Source organism: Anticarsia gemmatalis, chromosome 20, assembly GCF_050436995.1.
Source record: "Anticarsia gemmatalis isolate Benzon Research Colony breed Stoneville strain chromosome 20, ilAntGemm2 primary, whole genome shotgun sequence".
Classification (NCBI taxonomy): Eukaryota; Metazoa; Arthropoda; class Insecta; order Lepidoptera; family Erebidae; genus Anticarsia; species Anticarsia gemmatalis.
The window spans coordinates 5,057,955-5,084,365 of record NC_134764.1 but is presented as its reverse complement, the minus strand read 5'-3'; the positions used below and the strand labels follow the sequence as shown (position 1 = coordinate 5,084,365).

The 26,411-nt window shown below is 35.8% G+C and overlaps 1 protein-coding gene, 1 long non-coding RNA gene and 1 other non-coding gene across 14 annotated transcripts in view; 1 reads left to right on the top strand and 2 right to left on the bottom strand.

The window, feature by feature from the left end:
* Positions 1-26,411, bottom strand: part of LOC142981622 (uncharacterized) — a 54,058-nt gene that overhangs the window by 20,435 nt on the left and 7,212 nt on the right. For 6 of the 12 annotated variants that reach the window (XM_076127649.1, XM_076127648.1, XM_076127643.1 and 3 more), the window contains exons 3-5: positions 10,049-10,104; positions 9,551-9,732; positions 9,098-9,470 (exon numbers count right to left, since the gene is read on the bottom strand). In XM_076127649.1, coding sequence (XP_075983764.1) covers positions 9,098-9,470; positions 9,551-9,732; positions 10,049-10,092 — 599 coding nt within the window. In that variant the 5' untranslated portion in view covers positions 10,093-10,104. Of the gene's footprint in view, positions 1-8,406; positions 8,678-9,097; positions 9,471-9,550; positions 9,733-10,048; positions 10,105-22,117; positions 22,424-26,411 lie in introns of those variants that run through there. The other 6 variants (XM_076127646.1, XM_076127650.1, XM_076127652.1 and 3 more) reach the window with 6 other exon arrangements.
* Positions 2,283-3,885, top strand: LOC142981837 (uncharacterized). Its single transcript, XR_012959949.1, has 2 exons — positions 2,283-2,377; positions 2,912-3,885. It is a non-coding gene; the product is annotated as an uncharacterized LOC142981837 (long non-coding RNA).
* TRNAC-GCA (transfer RNA cysteine (anticodon GCA)) lies at positions 9,781-9,852 on the bottom strand. Its single transcript has one exon. It is a non-coding gene; the product is annotated as a tRNA-Cys (tRNA).

Here is a 26,411-nt window from a genome sequence, read left to right as displayed (position 1 = left end):
AAGCTCCAGTAGCCCCTGTATGCAAATAGATAGGGGCCAGCTAGCCCTTTGTTTTATTGCACATTCGGCAACGGCTATTCAATTGCGTTTATTTTGAATCGTCACTTTACTGCTGTGGTATTGCTTTTGATAGAAACCCTTTTGGTAATAATCTTCTTCTTAGCGTGTCGATGGCAAACAAATTATAATATTAATTTAAAATAGTGACTGATAATAATCGACTGATGTATTTCAAGATAGAGTTGAAATTTGTTACTGTACTAAATTATACTCCCCATATCGAGAAACCAAGATTTTCTTTATTCTTTTTATAAATAAAATGATGCAATATCGCAGAAATAGAATCAAATTAGATTCGGATAGACCTTTTATCCGATGGAGGTACAATTATTTTATTCCATGATAAAATACGTAATACAAATTCACACAAGCCTATTGAATTCGTGTCAGCAAATAGTCAGCAGACACCTGGATTTACGTCATTGCATTAGATTTATTGGCCAAATTATAATAACAGTAGAAACATAAACCATTTCACGGCACAGTCGAATTACCGTAGCTTGGGCACGGCTGTCAATTTACTTCCCTTAATTCAATTGGAACTTGCGTTTGTGTATGTAAATGTGTGTCCAGTTTGCGTGTGTATGTCTTGTATGTATGTATGTATGGTCTATTTGTATGTGAATCGTGTGCGGCGGACGCGCTCGCCGATTTAGGAATGGTACTGTACTTAAAGTGGGTAATGCCGATTGTAAATGAGTGAAGAGTGTGCCAATCGACGCCTATGACTAATGGTGTCTTTGCATTGGCATGTTAGGTATATGACTTGGTATATAAGTGAATTAAACTACATTAACAGTCTGATTTCGCTGTAAGTCTAGGGTAAAATTGCGCTCCATTCCGAGAAAGATTTGAGGTATTTTACACTGGATGTAGTCTAGGTTTAATCGTGGATCTACGGGATAACAATAATAGACGGCTTCCATCATATTACAAAAGTTTTGCAACAATAAAAGTTGCTAAACAAATTCAAATCAAACTCTCGCTGTAGCTAGTCGGATTTGTTAAGCTTTATTCCAACTACTCTACCTCTACCTAAACAAAAAATTGCTCGTTATTTGACTATATTTATTCGCTTAGTGAATTTTATTAAGTGAGAGCATTACCAACTTGCAGTTGTAACACTTAAATAATGTTTGCAGTTTGCTTAACAAGAATCACACGAATGTTACAAAACAAAGGAGAAAGTATCAAGTTCCCTCACATAACAATTTTGAATGTAATCCAGCTCATTATACATTCACGAGAACGGTTTGGGAGGTCCTCTGTACTGGCTGTGCTTAAGTAGGTACCTAGCAACCTTATAGCAACTTTATTCGCCTGACTGTTCAACAAGGGGCAGGCTATTTCAAATTAGCATCAACTTACAGGACATTAGAGTTCGTCGCTCCTAGTGATCGGATTTCTCGGCTACAGATAACGACTGCTCTTTCCTACATGTATCTACTTACATTATTATTATACATGTTTGGTCCGTCTCAACGATTACATTATGCAACCGGACGAGTTGTCAACTCGACTATTTATGAACTATGATTCATATAAATCGAAAGTTCACACAGCGTAATCAGAAGTATATTCCTTATCCGGTGTGAGGTTAAAATGGTTCAAGTAATTCATTCAAAGGGGAGCATGCTTCATTGATGAAGATTCCGTCATTTGAATATAAATTGTAGTAGATTTCTACATCCCCTGTTTTATTTAGACGAAGGCAAACGTTCAGTCGAGATGATTTGACTGCGTTTTTAAGGGCTTGGTCGAAGCTCCGAAAAGAAAAGCATGGAAAGAAAATAATCGTCTCTGGCAGCCAGCGAGCCGAAATACTGGGAACCTTTCGACAGCAGTTCAGTTTACAAAAGTTATTTTTTTTTGTCTGTCTTAAAAAAAAATGAAGACTGGTAAAAGTCTGCACTGCTAAACTGTTATAGAACAGTTTGTTACCAAGAACTTTTCATTTTATGTTTAGTCACTTTAAATTTTAAAGAACACGGTACCTTACATCAATTTAACAGCGGTACAAGGTGTTGAAAAGAATGCGCTTTCTCCGCACCTCGGGCGAATATTTAAACGCATACAAATCGATCATGGCGAGTGTAGTAACTGCCTTATTAGGCGCTGATGGCTTGCTAGACATGTTCTAGTTATTACTGCATTGAGTATTGACGGCTAATGTACATAAATAGCTGTTGGACACGAGAAAGTTTCACTAACAACTGCATGTAGAACTTACTTACATATTGAATTCGTTTCGCGTATCGTACGTATGATATTTACGTGTTATAATAGCGTCACGTCATGGTGTGTAAAAGAACAGTACGTAAGTATAATTATACTTATTCAATTGTGAAATAAACCACATTTTAATACTGTAAGAAGGTGTTTTGAACAGATTTTCCCGTGGTCGTTGTACTTTGCGCGATGCTGATATTTAATACGAAGCCGAGGTATTCCTTTAGGACTAACGTCGTTAACATGCTTGTGTACACGACAGTACCAGTACAAGGTGCACCTTAAAGGCAATTTAAGTTAAAACCAATTGTCTCTTGAAGCCATTTCAATCTCGCATCCATTTTTTAAAAAGGCGGACTTAAAACAGGAACTGTGATTCTAGCAGAATTTATAAGCCAATCAAAAAGTAATTACAGTGGGGATAAGATCTACAAGCTTATTCCTTTCCATTGTCTGGTCTGAGTTATAGCTCAAGTACAGGCGATCTTGAGAGAATTAATCTTTCATGGAGACGAAGGATTCTCAAGTGAAATGTTCCCGGAGTCTGATTGTTCGGTTATAGTATCCCTTATTGCATAAAAACCTACATTCAGTAGGATTTAAATACTATTTCTGTTTTTAGAAAATTGTGAGCTCGTGTTTCTTACATAAAGCAGAATACAGTACTGAGATGTAATTCCAGAATAATGCATTCCCCAGAGTGAGGATCTCAGCGAATACTGGAATTCATGTGAATGAAGCCGCCGGATTCAAAAGCAAGTTATTTAATAACTCAAATATATGCAACATGCAATTAAAAAGCTCAAGGCTGGTTAATTTTGGAGTCGTTCATACAACATCAACATCTATATTGGGTCCCGGTTCTCAGAAATTGCAAATAACTGGCATTCCCTTCATTGAAAGTGTGCGAGAAACCGCAGTGCGAGATGAGTAATTTACAATCGTCCTGTTTTGCCGCGAACAAACAAATAAACTTCAATATTTATCGATTAGTCACCGGTTTAATTTAAATTCTTGACTCCAGAGTATTGGGTGTCAAGAATGCAAGTTTAGTTACAATTTGTTCAACTTTTAAGAACCAGAAATAAAAGGTTTTATTTATAAGCCGTAACTCGACGCAAAAAGTGGATTCATTGGCACATCAAACCATTGCAAGAAGTATAAAATCAAATGGTACATTAAATAAATTTAAAACACTCTAATAACATCAAGATTTACTGTCACTAAACATTAGTCAAAAACTACTTAGACAAGCTAACCCAATTTTTTGTTTAAAAGGCGATCTTCAAACCATACGTCAAACAACTTTTTATTGGAGAATTAAAGGCCTCATAACCTAAAACGTGCAAGTTTTTTTATACAATGTCTACAGTCTATGGAGCAGCATTCCTTGTGCTATGATGGGTGAATGACCAGCCATGGCCGCGGTGGCCTAGGGAGGTCGCCACCGCCAATATGGTAGCTGCCAATACCGTAAATTAAATCTCGTTTAGATGTTCGTGTACTCTTTTCTACAGACTGGAACGATAAATCTAGATTTATGTTTTAAGTTTTATGTAATATTTCTTCAAATATATTTTGATGATTATCCTCTTATGGAAGTATTTTAATTAATGAATACTGATCACAGAAGTAGCACGAATTATGTAAGTAATTAAAATTCGATACATAATTTGTTTCCGGTAATAAATAAAAACTAATGTACATAAAAAACTAAGTTTAAATTCAAGTCTGCAATGTTACGTGTACATTTATGTACGGTTTGAACAAAAAATAATTGGTAAGCAAACCGACTATTGAATTTAACTGATTCCATAGATAATGTTATAATGATAGGCTCTTTGAACAATGACACGTGAGAAACGTACACAGCGATATCCCACAAGCACAAAGTTTCATTAACTGCGTACAAAATGAATAAAAAGACAAACAAACAGCGAAAAAACTAGCTCTACGGATGGTAGAATGTATGCTAGCGAGCTAACTGTGGTAAGTGATAATAACACGTGTCTAGTAAAAGAAATGCAATGAGCTATGGTGAAAGATTGACGACCGGTAACTGAACCACGACCCAGAAAGGTCGCTTTCTTGCCACAAGCCAGTTTGTTTGAATACATTCATAAATTTTAATAGTTTTTAAACTTGTTCATAGCTCCTCAGACGATAGAATCTTAAAATCAGTTTTTTTATGTAACGAATTATGAAATGTTCTACATTTGAGGATGTATTACTATGATTTTGTCTTTAAACAGAAAAATCCTCAAAATGGTTTTGGTTATAAATAAATAAGTTGTTAATTATAAGAGGCATTGAGATGGGTCATGACCGAAGGCAGGTTGCACAAACCTTGCCTTTGTGTAGTGATTCTCAGGACTATAATAAATTAATGTGGGAAGCCCGATTAAGTAATTAGTAGATATATAATAATATTATTAACGCTGTCTAAAAATATACATTAACAGGTAAGAATCCTCATTAGTCGGATTCACAGAGATCTTATTAAAATTCGTCGCCAGTTTCGTGCAGAAATCGATTATAAATCCGTCGAGTCTTTCGGAAACCTCAGACGATTTGCCGATAAGATATCGCCTTCCCGCGGCGGGTTATATTTCCTCGAAATATGATGAAGTAAAATAACGCTGTAAGTTTCTTTTGAGGCGAGATAATGGGCCTTCAAATACAATAATCCAACACTAGAACAATGGACAAAATTATTCACAGCCACACAGACTCCTCAATTATTTATAATGTAAGAAAACCTCGGTGAGGATTGTGAGATACTTTCTCTTGGTATACTCGGAAACCAGTTTGCAAGTAATAACTGCATGCAGGTACTGAGTCTGTCTGTACAACTTAGTTGGATATTCAACACATTTATGGTCTGATAAAAACGTACCCATTGATTTAAAGGATTAGCCAAATGGTATCTTTGCAGATAAGTGGTTTACGATTGAGTGGTAATAAAACGCAAATATTATGAAATTACAACACGCCTCGAAGTAACTTGCGAGTTATTCACATAATAAACATCCATCGTATTCCAAACAAATAAACTTAGTTTATGATGTTACGTGTAAATAAACGCGTGCTATTAGTAAACGGTTATTGTATGGAGTGTCTCGTCTAATTGCTGATATAATAGACGGTGGGAAGGGCACATCGCTGAGGTGCCGCCTCCAGCCAGACGCCGACACATTCATTACTTCAATTGTTTAAATGCACAATACACCACAACTATCCACAGTAATGATGCAAAATTGTGTTAAGCTATTTTAGAAAATATGTGAATTGCATAGTCTGGATGCTGCCAAGCACACACTTTGGTTGTTGATTACTGAAAACTTATAGGTAACTTAAGAATCTGACAGAAAAGCGAAGTCAGCTAACTTTCCTAGATTAATTTAAACTGTGGATTTATAATCACCACGCTGTCAAGCCTGAGGCGCCATCTTGCTATTTACAGGAAGCAATATGCACGTAACGCCCATTAGAATACACATGTTTACCATAAGAGAACGTGCTTAACAAACAAATTTTAGGGGACATTTAAAACAATTCTAAGTTGTTAAACGGTGTGAAGAGGAACAAAGTGATATCCTTGGGCGACACTTGTGCAAATAGTTATCGTATCCATGTTATTGGTCAGACTGGTGACGCAGACACGGGCGTCATTCCACGAAACAGGGAACGGTTCTAAAGTAACAATACACTATTGATATCACAAGTATGGTACACATGACGTTTACTCATTGTTAGCAACACCTACTACTTCTTATAATTTATTTTCTTATATAGTCCTCTTCATCATCCGGGTGTAAGACTCCTGTTAATTAGGTCACATCGACAACAATCGACTCGTTGTTTTTCCTTTGTTACACAAGATTTCCGACGCCCAATTTCAGCGTGGGATGGTCGAATTTCTTGCCATATGGCACCACAAGTCTTGATTAATGAGTCATTTTAATTCAATTTAACCGCCTGAAGGTCCAATAACTGTGATAGTTAAATATGAGGCGATATCGTGCATCATTAGGTAATTAGCATGAGAATACATCTTAAAAGTATTTATCATTTGCGAAAATAATTATCGCAAACGTATGCTCTCAGACAGACACGTCTGTTACAATACTTGAAGTCACAAGGTCTTCTTAGGCATCAGTTATGTAAACACTATCGTTAAGTAAATACCACGTTCAAAGTGTGGGCTCGAATACAAATGCATGGTTTTCGTAATTTTGAGAAAGTACTTACGCGTTGATCTTTTTGCATCTCAATATTCTCGTCTTTAGAAAGGACAAGTGTCTATTTCTTGTGGGACATTTCCAAGGATAGTCTGTTTAATCAACCAAATTATACCTTTCAGTTAAGAAGGTCAGAGTACTGCGATTCTTCCATAACTATAAAACAAAAGGGCTTGGGCTCGTTCCCTTCGGGGACAAAAGTAATTAAAAACTATGTCAGTTTCGTTGTGGTATGTGTTACACATGTGTGGTTGTAAACGACGTCAATTACCCCAAAACGAACGTCAAACGTAGAATGTAATTAAGTAAGGTATGCCTCTTTATCCAAACAAAAACAACGCAATGTGTAAACGATAATAGATAAAGTTTCTTTCATGTGTATCTTATCGCCACTAATTTGTCGGCCTTGTTCGATAAACTTGAAACTAACAATGATTTGAAGATTTTTGTAATTATTTTTAGTCGTCGAAGACACGCGGAAATACAGTCTTCAATCATAAGTAGTATCTAACTTTAGCTGCATCGACGTTCATTAACCAAAGTTTGTTGAGCTGCCAATCAACTTTCAGATTTCAATTAGATATATTATATGTTAATGTTAATTTATTTGATTGCAATGACATTCACTTAGTCTAGGCGCCATATTTATCTGCTTGTTTTCTGTACATTTTTTTTTCTTCATTTTCGAGCGCACTTTTTGCATTCGACATCATCATCGGTCACAGTGCATAAACTCTACCGGAAATGTCTAAGGAAGCCAGGCTGTTTGTTCATCAACTGTATATTTTTAAACGAGTTCCGTGTTTTTAGTTTTTATGTAATGAAGTTTCATGTATTGTGGTATTCGATATTTTGCCTTTTGTTTTAAGATCTTCGGCGTATGTCAACACCAGTTGTTATTATGATACAAGTTGTTTAAACAATGATACATGGGTAGGCGTAAGCGAGGTATGTGTTAATACCTCGCATATTTGCAGTTAAAATAATTTCAGTTACATTTATCGAAGTTTCTGGAAATAGTTTCAACAGGAAAGTGTTTTACGACTCATTTATGAATTAAATAAATAAATAAGCCTGATTACTCATTGATTTACTGAGAATATAGGGAGTTGAAGAGTATTGCAGCGTTGGCAGGGAAATAGTTTGAAAAAATATTTAGTCATCACAAAGGACTTAATACATCCAGGTAAAGGTTGGCATTATTTACGACGTATTTGTGCTGTTTTTCTGCAGTTCCATGTCAGGTAAATACGTTAAACCAGAATGCCTTCACCAAGGGTTTGTCTAATAAGTATAGCCAGTCCACCTTGCGTGACAACTGACAAGACCAGACCAAAGATTAACGAATATATTAATGGTATCTATAAGCGTTTTCAAAGGGCACCTGAGACAGGCGTTTCGTCGGAATATTCTTTGTCAATTTGACCTTTCAAAATGTCAAAGTGTTTATGTTTAGGGCCCATAACAGAGCCTCTGAATATCGAATGTTCTCATTAAAACCCACAGAGATGATGATAGGTATTCAAATTATTGGGATAACCTTGCAAACCTTTCGTTAATTTACCGCCATATTTGTTTACCTGACGATTATCTCACGTTAAATACGAATAATGTCATAATTATTGTAGACGATGCCGATTGTTTATGTCTATATAATAGCTTTTTTCAAGCACTATAAATAGACAGATTTTTTTATATGTTTTTTTAATCCTAGACTTCAACTTGTCAAGTGGGTACTTCCATACAAAGTGTACAAGAGAAAAGTAAAGGTATTTATGGAAGGTACATCGTGTGTCAATCAAGCTATCAATGGCACAGTGGCCGATTGTCCATCACGAGAAAGCGGGAGCAATAAGACACTCGGTTGAATAAGTACAATTTTTGTTAGCAGTGTCCACATAGAACAAAACCGTAGACGCCGATTGTAAAACACCAATGCACACAAGTAATTCCGACCACAAATTCCACACATCACAGAATCACAATAATAACCACCATGATCAAACTCGAAAAAAGTTCATTTTGTTTGTCATCAGTACAAAAAAAGTTCGAAAAAAGCACCCCGGCCAACGGCACGACATCCGTGGCCCGCCGCACCAAACAAACTTGCCTGTTGAGCTACTTGCCGTGCTCAAACAACCGGCCGCGCGACGACCGTTGTTCGCTATTTCTTTCTATAACCCCAACAAGTTTAAAACGCACGCTACACCTTGAACTTCCCAGCGACGAACTGTTACCCGGCATTGGACACATAACACGCCGAAGAATACATTCAACACGTGCGAAGAAACCGACGATATTGTGTACCTTACCCTTTTCAACTCACGTAATGTGAAAGGGAGGAGCGTTATGCAAGAGCAGGATGGGAACATACGACAAAAACTACATTTCGTCACGTGCACGAGTCTACTTGAGACATCAAGGTGTGGCGTTGAAAATTAGACTTTAATGCCGAGTATTAAAATTGAGTATTGTCTGATGGTTATCATTGATATTTCTTTTTGGCGGGTTATTTGAAATAAAACTTATTTCTCCGATCATAAATTCATAAAATAAAAGTAACTTACCTTACTAGTAATGGAGGTATTTTCCTCTGAGTGACTTTGATATCGTCAGGATTCGTCCACACGTCATTGTTATTTATAGTTTTCGTTAGTTTCAGATTTTTATCGCTTTTAGGTCTCAGAGTTGGCGGTAGAATACTATCTGGAACCTTAGGAGCTGGGGACTTGGCAGATTTCTTCACAATTTGTAGAATTACATTGGTACTTTTTACGTCTTTTTTCCCGCTATCTTTTTTTGGCCCTCCTGGGTCCGGTGTCGATGGTTTGTTCCTCAAGGGTCGTTCAGGTTCAGTAGAAGGCTTATCAATTTGCCTGAATGAAGGCTTGCGATCTACTTCTCGTTTCGACTTTACCTTAGACGAATCTACTCCTGGCGCTAAAAAACGTTACCAAAATGTGAGAAACTCTTTTTATAGCGAATAAAATGAATGGTTAATGGTATTTTCTTTTTGTTACCTGTCCTAGGCCTATTTCTAGTAATAGGCTTAGTCTCCGCGCTGCCTATTTTGATAGATTTTTCAACGGTATGGGAAGAGGCGGGCGTTACCGCCTTGCTTCTGTAGCTAAAAGTGGTCTTGAAAAAATTCGCCGTAAAGTTCTTACTGCGCGACACTTGCGAAGTAGCGCTGTGTGGTTGTCTATAAAAGAAAAAAAAATGTATAGAAATACAAAAAATGAGATACCAAAGGGGACACCCGGGTTTGAACCGGGGACCTCTCGATCTGCAGTCGAATGCTCTACCACTGAGCTATATCCCCGTTGCTATCACCGTTGAAATTAGCCTACAGTATCGTCGTAACAACGCCCTCTACATCAACGCCTCCAACATATTACTAGTTAGTTTCACATTTCCTCACTAGATGGCGCTATTAGTATTTATTTGCGAGTGTTTCGCTGCACTGTTTATTTCTGCAAGTATCGTACTGTCAAGCTTTAGCGAAGTTGGCTACTTACTGGAGTTTTAAGTTACTAGGCACCCCTGGCGCCTTCTGCTGCATAACCTCCTCGATCTGAAACAAAATGAAAATTATTATTAGCAATGTTAAACACACGTTTTACGTTTTTTCATTGACAGGATCTAAGAACAATTAATATTGTACAAATAAATACATTTTATTGCAGACAATTCGTAACAATATTATCTACATAAACCAACTTATCCAAAAGTAGGACAATATTGTATACAAAAATACCTAGGTAGGTGCTACTCATTACTCCCCTGGAAATATAGAAATATACCTGCTACGCGAATTAATTATTACAACAAAACTTCCTATACATACCATAATTTAAATCACATAACAAACAACACACGTGTACAATTCAAATCAACAAACTTTTCGTGTATATTCGTACAAAGATTTGCAACGACTGCATAAAATTCTTATCTCTAAAAATATTCATTATCTCACCTAATAGCTACTTGATCGATTATATTTACCATTATAAACCTGTATTGTCTCATCCTTTCCACGTGGGAATAATTCGAATACATTTTCCAATAATATTAAAAGCACTTTTCAAAACGAAAATTGACTTTTTCAGTCCTCCATAAGCAATTGACAGCTACAACTTTTTTTTCTTATGACGTTTTTGGTTGAATTCAGCCAGTATCATCAAAATATTTATTTTTAATAGTATTGGAACTCATTGATTATATTTCCAAATATGCATTCTGATATTCTGCGAACCGGTTACCTATCGTGATCGCAAATTAAAATACTAATACAAATGGCATCTCGAGGTCTTTTATTGCATACATTCATGTATTAAGTATTTGATAAAATTATTTCTTATTCTAATGGGTAATGGGGACTAGGCTAGAATGTAAATATGTTAGGTATCCAGAACGTATCCGAGATAATGCCTAATTACGTTGATCCTCCATACTCCATTTTAGATTTGCCATGTCTTTTGTGTAGATGAAAGAAAACGTGTTCATTGAGATTGTCTAATTTACAAAGAACCCTAGAGCAGACATTGCTGATTATTTTCCTATACGAAAAAAGCCCTTTATTCTTTCGCAAGGATCACTAACATAATCAACAAAGCTAGGTCAAATTTAGGAAAATTATTTTAGCTACGCTCGGCATTGTTTTCAGTAGGTACCAACATCATTAATTAATTTAACGTTACCTGGAGGCTAAAATAACTTATTTAATAGGTATTTGGATCGAGTATTAAAAGGATACTAACCGAAATGTATTATACATAACTAAAGCAGAATAATTACATTTAGACTGACCTCATTACCAACACCCATGTTGTTTTGAACGATTAGCGTGGAGTCTTGAGAATAAACACCTACTTAATAATGAAATGACACTGCGCTTTGAGGTGTGGACGAATTTGCAACACAGCCGCTGGCGTAATTTTATTGTAATTAGTTGTATATTTACCAAGATTTTTCAGGCGTTTCCACATTATGTCTTGCAATTTTTAAGGCTGTTTTTAACACTTAATAATTGGTAAATTACAATTGATTCTCAGCAGGCAGTGTATTCTAAGATCGAATTCGTACTCAAATATCTGTGTATAGCAGAAGCTATTCATGTTGTCCTGTCGATAAAATAAGTATCCATACCTTAGAAACTCTAAAAATATGGGTAATATTGGATTGATCTCTTTTTGAACAAGGACCACGTGAAAAAATACCAGCAAGTCTCAAAATAAGTTCACCACAGGCTACATAGAGCATGAGACACAGGCATAAAGGTTTCCCTAGTTTCCTTACCCAAGAAATATATGGAGTCGGTCTTTCAAAACGATCAAAAGTATATTTAAGGGCAGAACACCAGACTTTGACTAGAACTGAAAATAGACTTTTGCAATTCATTATTTGGGCAAGCCACTTTACGGGTTGCACAAATAATTAATTGCATTTAATCTGCGTTAAAACAGGCATCTTTCGCCACTAACTTGGACCATACAATCTCACCACCCACACACACCCTTACCGTGTTGGAATACGTTCACTCAGTCGATGAACCCTCGAATGATATCACATCAATACCAATCGTCTACTTATTCATATCGCGCCGGTTTTCCTTGAAATGTAACATAGAACTCGACGACACCCACATTTAACCAGACAGGTCGCACAACGACTAATTAGTGCCAGGTGTGGACTTTCAGAACATTATTAAGTACTAGCTGACCCGCGCAACTTCGCTTGCGTCCAGTAAGAGAGTATGAGTAAAATTTTTCCCCATTTTTGTAACATTAATTACTGGTACTTTGCTCCTTTTCGTCGTAGCGTGACGATATATAGCTTATGTCCTTTCTCGGGTATCAAAATATCTCCATATCATATTTCATGCAAATTGGTTCAGTAGTTTAGGCGTGATTGAGTAGCAGACAGACAGACAGACAGAGTTACTTTCGCATTTATAATATTAGTATAGATTAAAAGGTTCTCCGAAATTTCTTTAGATCCTGGGTCAGTTAAAACCTTAAAATCACCCGCTAAAAGTTAGAATGTTAAAGGAGAAATATCCTTTCGTAATACCATTTCGGTCAATTCCGGCAATGTCTTGTTTTGCATTTGAAAAGATGAACTATACAGACAGAAAAGCGAACAGGGAAAGCTAAGGAAAATGGAATTTCATGGACAGGTCAAGCCGTAATAAATAGCATTTATGACAAAAGAAATACTTATTGTTCCTAATACCTATGTAAAAGGTAGCATGATTATTATATGAAGCAGTTTGAGTGATATTATTCAATTATAATGCAATCTTGCACTTGAATATAACCAGTCAACATGTGGTCACGGCCGTGCAATATGGATGAAAAGCCTTTAGTCTAGCAAACCAAAGTTAATAACACCTGATCATTAAACCCATACATCTGATCTATGTATCTATGAGATAACAAGTGCATACAATTTAAATAAACAGAACTACAATGGCTGAACAGTAACGAGTTAAGGCAAACGTATAATTTTCATGCACTCTGATCTTAGTCCCCTCATTATGATGAGATCCTTGCAGAACTGTGATGATTATGTATAATTTAACTGGACTGACGTAAATGTATCACATCCTGCATCCTTGATATATGAAAATAGGGTTGACGACAATGAAGATTTAATTACAGGGGAAAGGAAATAAGTACCTGTCACGGATATATTGCACTATCTATACTAATCTATACTAATATTATAAAGCTGAAGAGTTTGTTTGTTTGAACGCGCTAATCTCAGGAACTACGAGTCCGATTTGAAAAAAAAATTCAATGTTATATAATCCATTTATCGATGAAGGCTATACATCATCACGCTACGACCAATAGGAGCAGAGTAGCAATAAAAAATGTTACAAAAACGTGGCAAATTTTGACCCATTCTCTCTTATGTGATGCAAGCGAAGTTGCGCGAGTCAGCTAGTGTGTTATAAATAACATTTAAGTAGAAGTGTTAATAGCTTAAAGGTAATTTTCAGGAGTTAAAAAGAGTACATACTTTTTAAAACATTGTACATTAACACAAATGAATTCTGAAAACAAATATCGGAACAATTGAAACTCTCTGGGGTGCAAATTGTTTCACAAACTTATGCTTCGGAAATTTCAAGTGATTGTTGGAGTTTAAATTGCTTTCAACTTGGCTTAAAGTTGTAAGCTTTGTTTTAAATTCGAACCTAGGCACGAAGAGCTAACTTAATAGTTTATTCCGAAGGTTTGCAGCCGATTAAATACTCTTAGCCTCTTATTCATAAACACACTATAAACCTATTTTAGTTTAAGAACTACTATACTATGTTTTCTCTATTTCATCTCGCTAAGAAGTGAAAGAAACAAAACTCTATATAAGCCTTTTCTAACTTCATATATTTTTATGAATAAGAGGGTTCAAATATAATTTCGGTTGGACGCAAATCATATAGTCAAGACTGCTGTTATAAGTAATAATACCTCTATTATAGCTTATTACAGAACTATATCCCTGCAACCCTACCTGAGATTGCTAAGAACACACAAGTACCGACGTAATAGAATCAAGGTTAGCCTTCCTCTGAAATGTTATCTTATCTCTAATGATATAAGTTTACGCAGTTACCACATTCTTAAAGACACATGGCTTGTCTTATATTATAATGTATTATATCTTAAATATAGGTCAGAAGATCAACACGTAGGACACCAAAATTTACGGTGTTCAGAATAATGTAGGGCTTTCCAAAGCCAATTTTCCTGGGTCGTAGACACTGAATAAACAATAATACTTCGGATCCAATGTCCACCCAGGTTCGACCATATTATGTAGGTCATACAGACTGTAGATGTATACTCTACTGTTGTTATTTCTTACATTGTTAAAATTGCCTAGCTAACAAGATAGAATTTTCAACTTCTTAGACGGTTGGTATCAAAGAAAGAAACTCTGACGTAGCAATCACTTATTACTACAAAAGCTTAAATGAAATGTTTCATATTGTTCAACTTACAAGCATAACAAGAACTACAACTTAGAAAATCAATTAGATACATGTACCTAGTACCCATGTGTAGCTGTTCCAAGTCTCATTGCACCCGCCTAATTAGATTACTAACCAGACGCCTTTAAATTGGATTACGCACGAGACTCACCGTCTGTGGGTAAAAGGTTTTTAAAAGTACGAGTTTTAAATTAAAGGAGAGGTTTCAAAAAGGCGAAAACGTCAGCAAATCCATATCCATACTAATATTATAAATTCGAAAGTAACTCTGTCTGTCTGTCTGTCTGTCTGTCTGTCTGTCTGTCTGCTACTCAATCACGCCTAAACTACTGAACCAATTTGCATGAAATTTGCTATGGAGATATTTTGATACCCGAGAAAGGACATAGGCTACTTTTTACCCCGTGAAAATGACGCATTTCCCGGGAAAATTCAAGTGAAGTCAAGAAGTCGCGAGTAATCAATATTATAATGACATTGAAATAACAAAAATCCGTTGTCATGGCAACTGTTTTAATGGCGGATATGCCTTAGCGCGACTTCGTTATATTAAGAGTAGGGAATGCAATCCCGACTCGAGATCGTCAACTCGAGATCCCTCGCGATCAGAAATATCAATCCCGCGGGATCCCGAGATTTTCGGGATCCCGTCTAGTTAGCAAAAATAATACAATTCGAACGGCTTGTTTAATGTAATATGCGTGTGATAGTGTGGTGAATGCAATAAATTATTATTTGAAAGAAAATAAAAGCCTTTATTTTTTAATATTACTAACAACGTAACATAATTAACAGGTGTAATAACATGAACATAATCAAAAAAGTAGGTGTAGCTCCAGGAGATCAAAATAAAAAGTAATCACATGACATTTTGAAAGTAGCCTCTTAAAATACAAAGTGTATCAATAGTACGAGCTTCTAATCGGCATCTTAAGTCTATTGCAATGTAGCCAGCTGCTGAAAATGCCCTCTCCGACAATCCCGAACGGGATCTCGTCATATTATGCTTCGGGATTGATCCCGAAAAAATACACGGGATCTCGCGAGATCGGGATCCCGCGAGATCGGGATTGCATTCACTAATTAAGAGATATAAATAATTTTGAGAATATTTTTCGTAAAAAAAAGCATATGTTGGAGTTAAGGAATAATTAAGCTTTGTATTAGTAAAAAAAATCGTGAAATAATTCAGTAGTTTTAGAGAAAACCATCATACAAAGTTTTTACTAACTTAAATGCAACATTCTTTAACGAGCTGTGTTAAACAACTGTCGGACATGTCATTCCTCATGATTGATTCTTCCAAACTACCTTCACACAAGAACTATTGAAAAACTTTGATGAAATTTGGTAGACAGATCCTACTAATGTTATAAAACCTGACACAAAACAATTATTTGTGGATCGCACAAATAATCTATACTTATATTATAAAGCTAAAAATTAAGGGTCCGACTTGAAAAATTATTTCAATGTTAGATAGCCCGTTTATCGAGGGAGGCTATAGGCTATATATCATCGAGCTACGACCAATAGAAGCAGAGTACCAGTAAAAATGTTACAAAAACGGGAAATATTATGCCCCATTCTCTCTTATGTGACGCAAACAAAGTTGCGCGGGTCAGCTAGTGAAGCTATAAAAAGCTAGACTACGTTGCGGTGACATAAAAAAGATGATGTAGGAAATTATTCGAATTCAACCCGAAGTTTGGTGAGGCTTGCGGTTAAAGCTTTCAGTTTGCCTTTAGATATCTATGAATCGGCCCTAACTTATTGAAATAAAGTACTCGTAAAGGAAAAAGTCGCCCTAGTTTGTCCACTCATTGCAATTTTTTTTAAATACAATTCTGATCCGACTTTTAAGAACTCCAAAACACGGAGACGTTTAACTGAGGTACCACATATACCTACCTAAGTAAATTCTTTAGTACCTAAGTACTTGGTGAAAGTAGATACTAGATCTACACCAGTAGGAAATACAGGCATAAAATGTTAACTAACCATCCATTTCTTTAGCAAATAAAAAGCCTTCAAGGCCAAAACTGCAGGCAATGATAAAACGGAACCCGGGAAGCATAATATGGAGTTTACATGACGTAAACTTCCATACACAGAAACGCTATAAAATAGTAATAAATTCAAAGATTTGTGACTTGAGAGTTTAATGTCGTATTTAAGAGTAAATAATGTCTGTATCACTGCTTTGTTCTGGTTCAAGCCTTCTTGAGATGCTGGTTAAGGACACGCATCCAAATGTGATGGAGTAATCAGGTCGTAAATTGTTTTGAAGTGCTAGTGAGGGGTATTCAGAAAGTGGACAGCGTTATGTTCCATAACATATGCACCGCATTTTAATCCCAATCGTAGCAGTGCAAGTCTTTATCGATCTTCCACTTCAGTACTACTTTTATGTTAAATGCTAAATATTATATTTAGTTATACGCATAGGTAATTACGCGCGTATATCTTGCAGCAAATGCGATTCCATGAAACAATTAGTGTCATCGTGTTTTCTCTCAACCATAACTCAAACAGGATATTATAGCAACAGTAATTCAAATATTCCAACCAGTTGAGTTATTAGTCCACTGCCCAGTGCCCACCTGACCGGAAGGATATGCCAATAATACCAATAGCTCCAATAACGACTAGCGACGTGCAGTCCCGCTGTCGCCGCGAGATGGCGCGATCGATATCTAGAGCGGCCATTGCAAAACGTGCGCCTACGCAACGCGCTGATTGCAACCAGACGTGGAACGATGCTGCATTTTTAAGTATTCCACCAATGATGTAAACTACTTAGTCTAGTTAGAGCTTCAAGGATTAATAATGTACAGCCTTCTTTATATTAGAACAGCCTAAAGAATTGCATGTTTAAACATTGCTAAGCCAATTTGCAAGCAAAAAAATTAATGCCGACTACTTAGATGAAATTGTAAGTTATGAAAAAGCCATATTACCACACAAGACTAACAATAATTACTCGACGTTATAAAATAGCTTAAATTCAGCAAATAATATTCAGGAAAAAAAAACATCGCGAAAACGCAAAACAAACCAAGATTAATCTACCGGAAGACCTTGACAATTTCGACCAACCTTGCATTGATAAAACAAAAATCACAAATGTAACAACGCAAGCATCTCGCGAACCTGTCAGCCTATCTGCGCCTGCGCACGATTGACAAACAGTTCCATTAAATGATAACATCGATCAATGATATGAACTCAGTGCTCACAATCTAAATATAAAGGACGAAGTGTCCTTTACAATGTTCCTTTTGAATAGGTTAACCTTTATGTAATTACGTCATATCCGTTTTTGACACACATTTCGTATGTAAATTTTTGACGCAGCGGATGTGGCTTTTGGTCTGGACTGTAATTATGATAGCACATCAATTTTGTCTAAGCTATCATATTTAACACACAGAATGTCCTTAAGGCATACTATAAGGTAAACTTAATATAATAGCGGTTTGGTACAAAAACTTCGTTTTCATTAGATACTTACAGCTAAAAAGTTAATTGCTTACAATTAATTTGTTAATCGATCACACGACTAACTCACGAACCAAGCTTAGTGTAAATCTATACTAATATTATAAAGCGGAAGAGTTTGTTTGTTTGTTTGTTTGAACGCGCTAATCTCGGGAACTACTGGTCCGATTTGAAAAATTATTTCAGTGTTAGATAGCCCATTTATCGAGGAAGGCTATAGGCTATATATCATCACGCTACGACCAATAGGAGCAGAGTACCAGTGAAAAATGTTACAAAAACGGGGAAAATTATGATTCTCTTATGTGACGCAAGCGAAGTTGCGCGGGTCAGCTAGTCAAAGATAACTTTAAAACAACTAGATCCGCATCTATGCGTATCGTTTTTCGCAAATCGCTATTTTCCGCTTAAAGGGCGCAGCAAATTACATTAGTTTCAACTTGTAGCAAAGCCAAATCGACCTAAAGATAGAAAGATTAAAGAACGTAGATAGATTGCGTTTAAGTTTACCAACGCAAAATATCAGCATATAGAAGTTTTTTCTGGAAAATTTAATCCTGATGAATATAAAAACAATAAGATCAAATAGACGGAACTAACGACCAGGGAGAGACTCGAAATCCAAGGGAGAGTCAGCCAATTCAAGCCTTTACCCAGCAGTGGGATACAGAGTTGGGCCATATTCAACAGGTATAGCTTTCTCGTGGTGAAAATGAGGTTTCCTTTTGAACTACTTTTCGGAAGTTGAACTAAGATTTATACTATCTTTTTAAATTATTATGGTTCCAAAAGCGGCGATTCTCTCACGTCATTGCGTCAAAATAAATAACACATTCGAATAGACACCATATTGGTCTGTTCATTCAATAACTCGGTGACAATGGAGGCACATTTATTTAATATTTATGTTCACGCGAATACTTAGTGACAGGCAGAAATAGCAGATATAGTAGCGTTAATTCATTTAATATTTAGCACAGACCTTATAAATATGTCATTATTCAAATGATCGCCAACACAGACTGTGGGAGTTGTAGTGATTAGACTGTTTAAAGGATTATTGCTAAGTTTTGCACGTGACTGTGAAGCGAATATATTAATATTATAGTTAAAAAGTTTGTAAGATAAAGTGTATAGTATAGCGAATTTTAAAATTAATAATTAAAATTAATGTTATATAAATACCTACATCTTTTCCGGATCGTATTCAGGATTAAGAACACTCTTCAACATAATTGCAACATTGCACAGTTTCTTTATAAGGGGTCCGACAATAGACATAAAAAAAAATCTATAAACTTATGTCAAAATGCCAATATTAATAAAATTCGTAGTATGTTATAGAAAATTATCACATTATACTAATACCAACTAATAGTAAACGTCCATTAATTCTAGAAACATTTTATTTATAAACCTGAACTACTGTAAGAGTCCCGCAGTGATTTGTTCTCTTTGGTTATAACTATTGTAAGTAGTCATTATACATCAATGACTGATAAAATGCACACAATATGATGACTCATTAATTGATTAGATTGTAATAAAAGGCCGAGAGTGTGATAACTACTTGTAAAGACATCATATTGTGTTAGATTATAAGTAGGAACTTCCTGTAAATTTATTTTATGCCTTAGTTGATGCAGAAGATAAAGAAAACGAAGACAAGAAAAAGTATATACAAACGAAATTTTCCCAAAAAACTGAATCTTTCAAAAATACCAAATCCAAGAGAAAATCGACTTCCATAAATCCGCAGTTATGTACGTTTTGTTTACTGACTAAACTTAGTTACACACTTTACTTAAAAATCTGGTACTTATATGTATTTCTTAGGACGAGACAATGATGACACATATTTCTACTTAATCAAACAAACAATAAGACATTCATGTTTTTTCTTCTTAAACGATTTCTTAATGTGCATTATATTAATCTACTTTTATCATCATGACTGAAAGTGTAAAAAACAAGCAAAAAATTATAAAATCCCGGCTAATTAGTAAAAGCTTTCATATTCAGACAATACGACACACTCTCTTCACAATGTTTGAAGCGCATAATGAGATTGTTCTAAGAAATAATAAATATTTTTTCACAGTTAAATGTAAAATGTTTGTTTTGGGGGGGGGGGGGGTGACGATCTAGATGCCTTCAATATTAATTGGACACGAATAGCAGGAGATAGAGAGGACTGGAAGAAAATGGGGGAGGCCTTTGCCCAGCAGTGGGACAGTACGGGCAAAAAAAAAAAAAAAAAAAATGTAAAATGCATTTATACTATTTGCTCGATATAAGCAATTCTCTTCGAAACTTTTCGTATTTGCAGCGTCCGCGTCGTGGTTACCGAGGTGGTCGGATTTTCATTATTATTGTGTTTCATGTTGCACATATTTTGGTGCCCTTTACACACGTACATAGGTAAGCCGGTAGATAGGTACTCATATTTGTTGTTAGTTTTACAGTGTTTCTCTTTTATTAATTTGTAGTCTTATTATGTTGCGACTGTTTCATAGATTCATACAGCGGTTTATTGATTTTGTAAAATTACCTCATTTAGGTAGCCCCTAGTTTACTGGATACTGGATTGTTGCCTCAAAAAATCGAATTACGTTAGTTAACTGTCGGATTTATTTGCTTGCTGAATGTAGCCTGGGTAATGAGCATAGGCTTGGCCACTTACTTCGTTGGTATGGTAATTACATATAAACGCCTCTATCTCAGGTTTGGGCGCTAATACCATATATTATGTAAACACGATTTACGATTGTAAAACTCTTTTCACAAAGACAAGAAAACATGATACCGTTCAAGCCCGTTACAATAACGTTATCAATCGTTATCACTACACCTCACCTGATATCGTAGGACACTCATACCTTATTTACCTACTTGTAGAGTCACTAAACTTTACAAGAAGTCTCTACTCATAGAAAACTGGCCATGGAGAAAAGAGAATTTGTTTTTTTTTTTATTTGGCGCCAATTTTGAGGTGACCTAACGTGAGGGTTACCATATAATTGGGCTTGTCGGGATATGACCTATTTGTGATTCAGTCTGTCTGTCCCCTTGCATCTCGAATGAGGTTCAGACATTCTAAATGTGATATATTACTATGCATTTTTTATTAGCTTCGTATATATAGTAGCGATATATTTTAGTAGACGAGACGTAAATTGACTGCAATAATGCACGTTTCTGAGTGCAAACAAACCGACATCATATAAAATATCATTCATTTGTTTAGAGAAGAAAGGCATAACATGAATTCAATATAAAGCGACTTACGACTCTATTTCACGGAAAGTGCAAAACTATATGCTAATTGAGTTGTCACTTGCACACAGTACTAATGCATGTAGAATTACTCGAACGAATGTGGAGTCACGTTTCCTGCCCTTTAATACACGTTCATTACTAAATAACGGAAATATCGTATTTAGTTGTGAAAGAGTAAATAACCAAGTTACTTTTCAATAACTTGGGAACGATAAATGAGGTCGAATACTTATCCAATTTACATCTTAAACGATCTTAATCTTGCTAAACATGGCTTATATTTTTAAATGGCAATTATACCTCGTCTTAATTCGTCCTAATGACTTCATAATTAAAGACAACCGGATCTCATCTGCCTACTGGTCCATTCGTAAGTTGTTGATTAATTTTCACGTCTTTTTACGTTTTTAAACCAATTTATCGCGACCATAATTGAAGGTGTCAATTTTGCTAAATTATTGCGAAAACATTCCTAATATCGAGTTTTGATTAAGTGCACACGTTTTATATAATTAATTTTTAAATACCTAGGAGTTTTGGTCTCTCGAATTCTTAATGCTCTGTTTTGGTATTTTTATCTGCAATAATCATAAATCTGTAATCTCAATCGATAATCCTCATCACTTTCTCATACCTCATGATTTTATTCTGACAACATAATACATTGGAATTTGATATTATCTGAAGGCAGCAAGGACATCCGAATCAACTATATGCCAAAATTTTAGTCAAAACTCTCACGCAATAAAATGTATAAAAAATAAAAGGAATTGCACGGTTTTAATTCACCGCGAAATGTACCAACCTGTTAGTGCCTATATGGCACTTCAATCCATACAACACAACACAAATCACAACACTTAAAAAAAACGATTTTACAGATATTCAAACAATTAAATCGAACTGAAAACCGTTATCACAGAACCGTTAGCATAAACGAAACGCGTGCGACTATTATCGGCGATGCACACAGACTAAAAACAAAATTACCATTTTGTGATAAGACGCGTCGCTTATTTTTTTAATCCGAGGTAAACAAATTGCCTTAGTCACGTGTTTCTTTTTTTTTTCTAATCGGCTTGTATTCGCGCGCTCCGCATAGTGTTGTGCTAGTCACTAAATTCGAACGACGGAATCGACGATTGCGTCAAGGTAGTGGGTGTAGTCGTGATAACACTAAATTCGCAGTATTTTTGTTGTATTTGTATGTTTGTTATTTGCATTGTGTTTTATTGTAAATTGTGAGTTTAATTTGCCGCTTCATTAGTCAGTGCGGTTTGTTGAATTACTTATTCGTTGCGGAGTGATTAAAAATAAATGTGGAGTGGAAATCTGGTAAATTCATTACAAATGAATGAATACTTGCATTAGATAGCTTTAAAAAATAAAAAAAATTCAAAAAAAAAGTGCCTACAGCGAAATAAAAAACAACTGCCGATAAAAAAATTGTAATTTCTATTTTTTTTTTAATGTCCGCAATTTTACAACAGACAGTATTTTTTAATTCACCACTATGGCCTAAAAACGTGAACGAAAAACCCACCCACATGTATTCATCAATACAGTATTTGCGCAATGCAGCCGAGGCAAAGGCACCTCGCAGTCAGGATAACAATGTGAGTGTTGTAACCAGTCGCCCACTGCTGCACACCTCGCCATTGTCAGCTCAGACGTGGCCATCACCCTCGGATCCGGCTTGATATCGAGCCCTTTCACATTTTGGACCTATACCTTCCAATGTCTTTGTACCTTCATTGAGATAAATTACTACAGTTGAGACATCCTCCGACACCTCTTGCTTGCTTGCTTTCATCGTCGAAGAGATAAAAACTCGCACATTAAGTTAACAAATTTAGGCTGATGAAAATTTCACCACAAAATAATTTTAATTTTACAGGCATGTTACATCTATAAAAAGCTATATGATAATGAAAAATAAAATATATTTATAGTTATATACCAATAAGGACTATTCATTCATGGAACCGCTTGGTTATAAAAAGTCTGCCCACGAGTTATCCTTATATTTGTGTTAATAGTTGGTGACGTACTCTCCTGTTGACATTTTGGTACTGATGGAATGTTAATGCATTATACATATAACCTATTTTAACAATAATAATTAAATTTAATGCATTATATTAATATATTTTCAATTACTTAATTGGAAGGCGCGATAAAGCGGTCACTAGCTCTGACGTAACACCCTGGGGGTCCATAGCTAATTGTACAACAATAGAAAAGAGCATATTAGGATCCACGCGGCTCTTTTTAGTCGGAGGTTCATGGCACATAGCCGATTTGGTACCCTGTGGCTTATGGTCACCAGACCAATTCCAAAGTGTATCAATTCTCATTATTTTATACAAAACAGATGATCGTTTATATTCTACACGATCGAATCTAACATTAGTGTTTGGTTCAGTTGAGAAGATGTTTGTTCTAAGGATATGTTCCCTGTCGAAAAAGAACCAGCGAAAGCAATGGTTATTGCAAAGCCACAGCGAGTTAATGGAAAACCTCAACCACCATAGTCTATACTACACCGTAGTCAGCACGAACGTAACTTCAAACTCAGACAGGTCCCCTTTGCTCTCATCCAATCTTGTACCAAATTTCCATATAATTAGCATCAATATCTAAATGTTTTCAATTTCTCACGATACTTTTAAAACATATTTGTTGATATCCATACAAGAGGATCATAACATGTTAATTTTAGAGTTAACGTGGGTGACATAATAAAATTGTTTGACACTAAAATATAAAAAAACAACAATGTGACAGTTACCACCAACACAATGAGTTGTAATGGAGTCAGTGACTTGAGTGACTGGAACCTAGCAGTTATAACATGTTGACAGAAATGACAGGTTTCCCCACGCAGACTCTACAATAAGATTACTTGATTGACATCGATGGTGTAAAGACGGTCACCACGTCGCTTCTGACTTCCATTCCATTGGACTGTTTCTGCGGAGTCCGCGAGGCCAATTTCCACCCGAAAATATTAGTGTATTTAAATAACATGTAGTCATTTTTAATATCTAGTAAAAGTTTCGCGACACTATGAACTTAGGATTAGGCTCTCCATAACATCGGGCTTGCTATGTATCAATATAGAAAAGGAGCAAAACGTTTCTGTCGCTCAATTCTCTACCACTTTCGACTACCGACAACCGGGTAGCTATTTTATAAGGAGAAATTTTATATGAAAATCAGATCAGCGCCTCTAACGGGCGTCGTAAGAACAATTTTAGCAGTACATTTTAAATGTCAAACTTTCGATACTCGACCGTACCGACTGTAGAGAATCGCGCTACTGGAATACGGTGGCATATAAAAAGTCTCGTTAGCAAGTAATAGCAGGAGTAACTCGTCAGATTGGATAATGATTCTTCAGTGAGTCATAACTTACTACCCTTATATAAAATTTATCATTTTTAGGGGCGGAATATAAGGCGGCACCCCAATGAATCACGTAGATTCTAACTGTTATTTTCTACGAATAATAACGTTTTACTGCGAACTTTTTGGATATGAATCACCTACGAAACTAATATTAGATTTGTAAAGTAGTTGGCGACAGAAGAAACCTTCAGGTCCTTAACATCATGTACATATGTCACTGCAACCTTTATTGTCTTACAAAACTGTAAGATAATATAAGGTATGTCTCAAAGTTCTGCGGCACGCCTAGTGCCTACTTAAAAGTGAAGAAAGAGAAAGTCTTATCACGGGTGACAAGATATCAAGAACGGTTCTGATTCCAAAACAATATTTCCTTCATCATAACAATCCTAAGAATATGTGATTCGACAGCAAAAACCGCTGCCTAAGTCTAGACTGGTATTAACTTGGTAGCACGGTGTTAAGAACCTATTTTACTATATCAAACGAGTTCTTAAAAACTGAGCTTAGGTAAATCTATTAACACTAAGTCTTAAACATCAGTGTGTGTAAGTAAACAAACATACACAAAGCCGGGGGGAATGTCAGAAAGGTCTGTACGTCGGCGTTACATTCGGGTCAGCACGTGGGCTTCGTACCACTCAACATACGTATTCTGTATGATACGAAACGATACAGATCTAAACGCAATTAATCACACGTATATCAATAACTAAATCTTAGTTTACTTGACTCATTGGAAGTGACCTTAAAACTAAAAGATTAATCGAAGGACATATTCATCATCAATATCAGGGTTAACTACGTTGGAGTCAGCTTCCAGTCTCGACGGATGCAGTTGAATAACATAATTTTACATGGAGCGACTGCCTCTCAGACCACCATCACCACAACCCAGTTACCTGGGTTATAACACGATTGACGATACCCTTCGATAAGGCTGTTTGTTAGACTTTCAAGCTTCTGACATAGTCGATAGACAAAACTAATCATCAAAATTGAATGCCTAACTAAATGGAGGTTCTACAATTTTACTCAAAAGACTGTATAAACTATTTTCTTGCGCAGAAACCTCTTATGTATACAAAGACCTGAAGGCTCATTATGCGTCTCTTCATTTAGACAATACGTGTATTTTCCACGAGCGACATAACATCCACTTAAGTTCTATCTGGCGCTTTGCCAGATTCTGTTTCGGCTGTCTTTGTATAGTTACAAAGTTATTTGTCATGCTGCTTTGTATGCCAGACGAGAATGAGAACTTTTATGTTGGTACCTTATCAAAGTGAAGGTCCAGACAATGTCATGCTTGGCATACAGACGGACAATGGCGGATAAATTACGATTAGTCTTCAAAGAGATTAAAATGTAATTAGATCATTAATGGTTACTTTCAATGGGTCTACAAACGACCTACTAGTAAATCGATATACCATTTAATTTTAAAAGATCCTGACAACGTTGTGTTTCTAATAGTTTAAACGTCCTTTCGTCTTCGGACAAAATGTATTTAACTTCATAATATGATGTTTGAAAATACCCATATTTGTTACAAAATCAAAACGAGGACATCTACCTGACGATAATGAGAGCCCGCATGAAGACTTTATGCAATATCGCATTTTAAATCATCTCACATTTACAACGTACATATTTTAAGTAGTGACCAACAACAACGAGAAATCAAA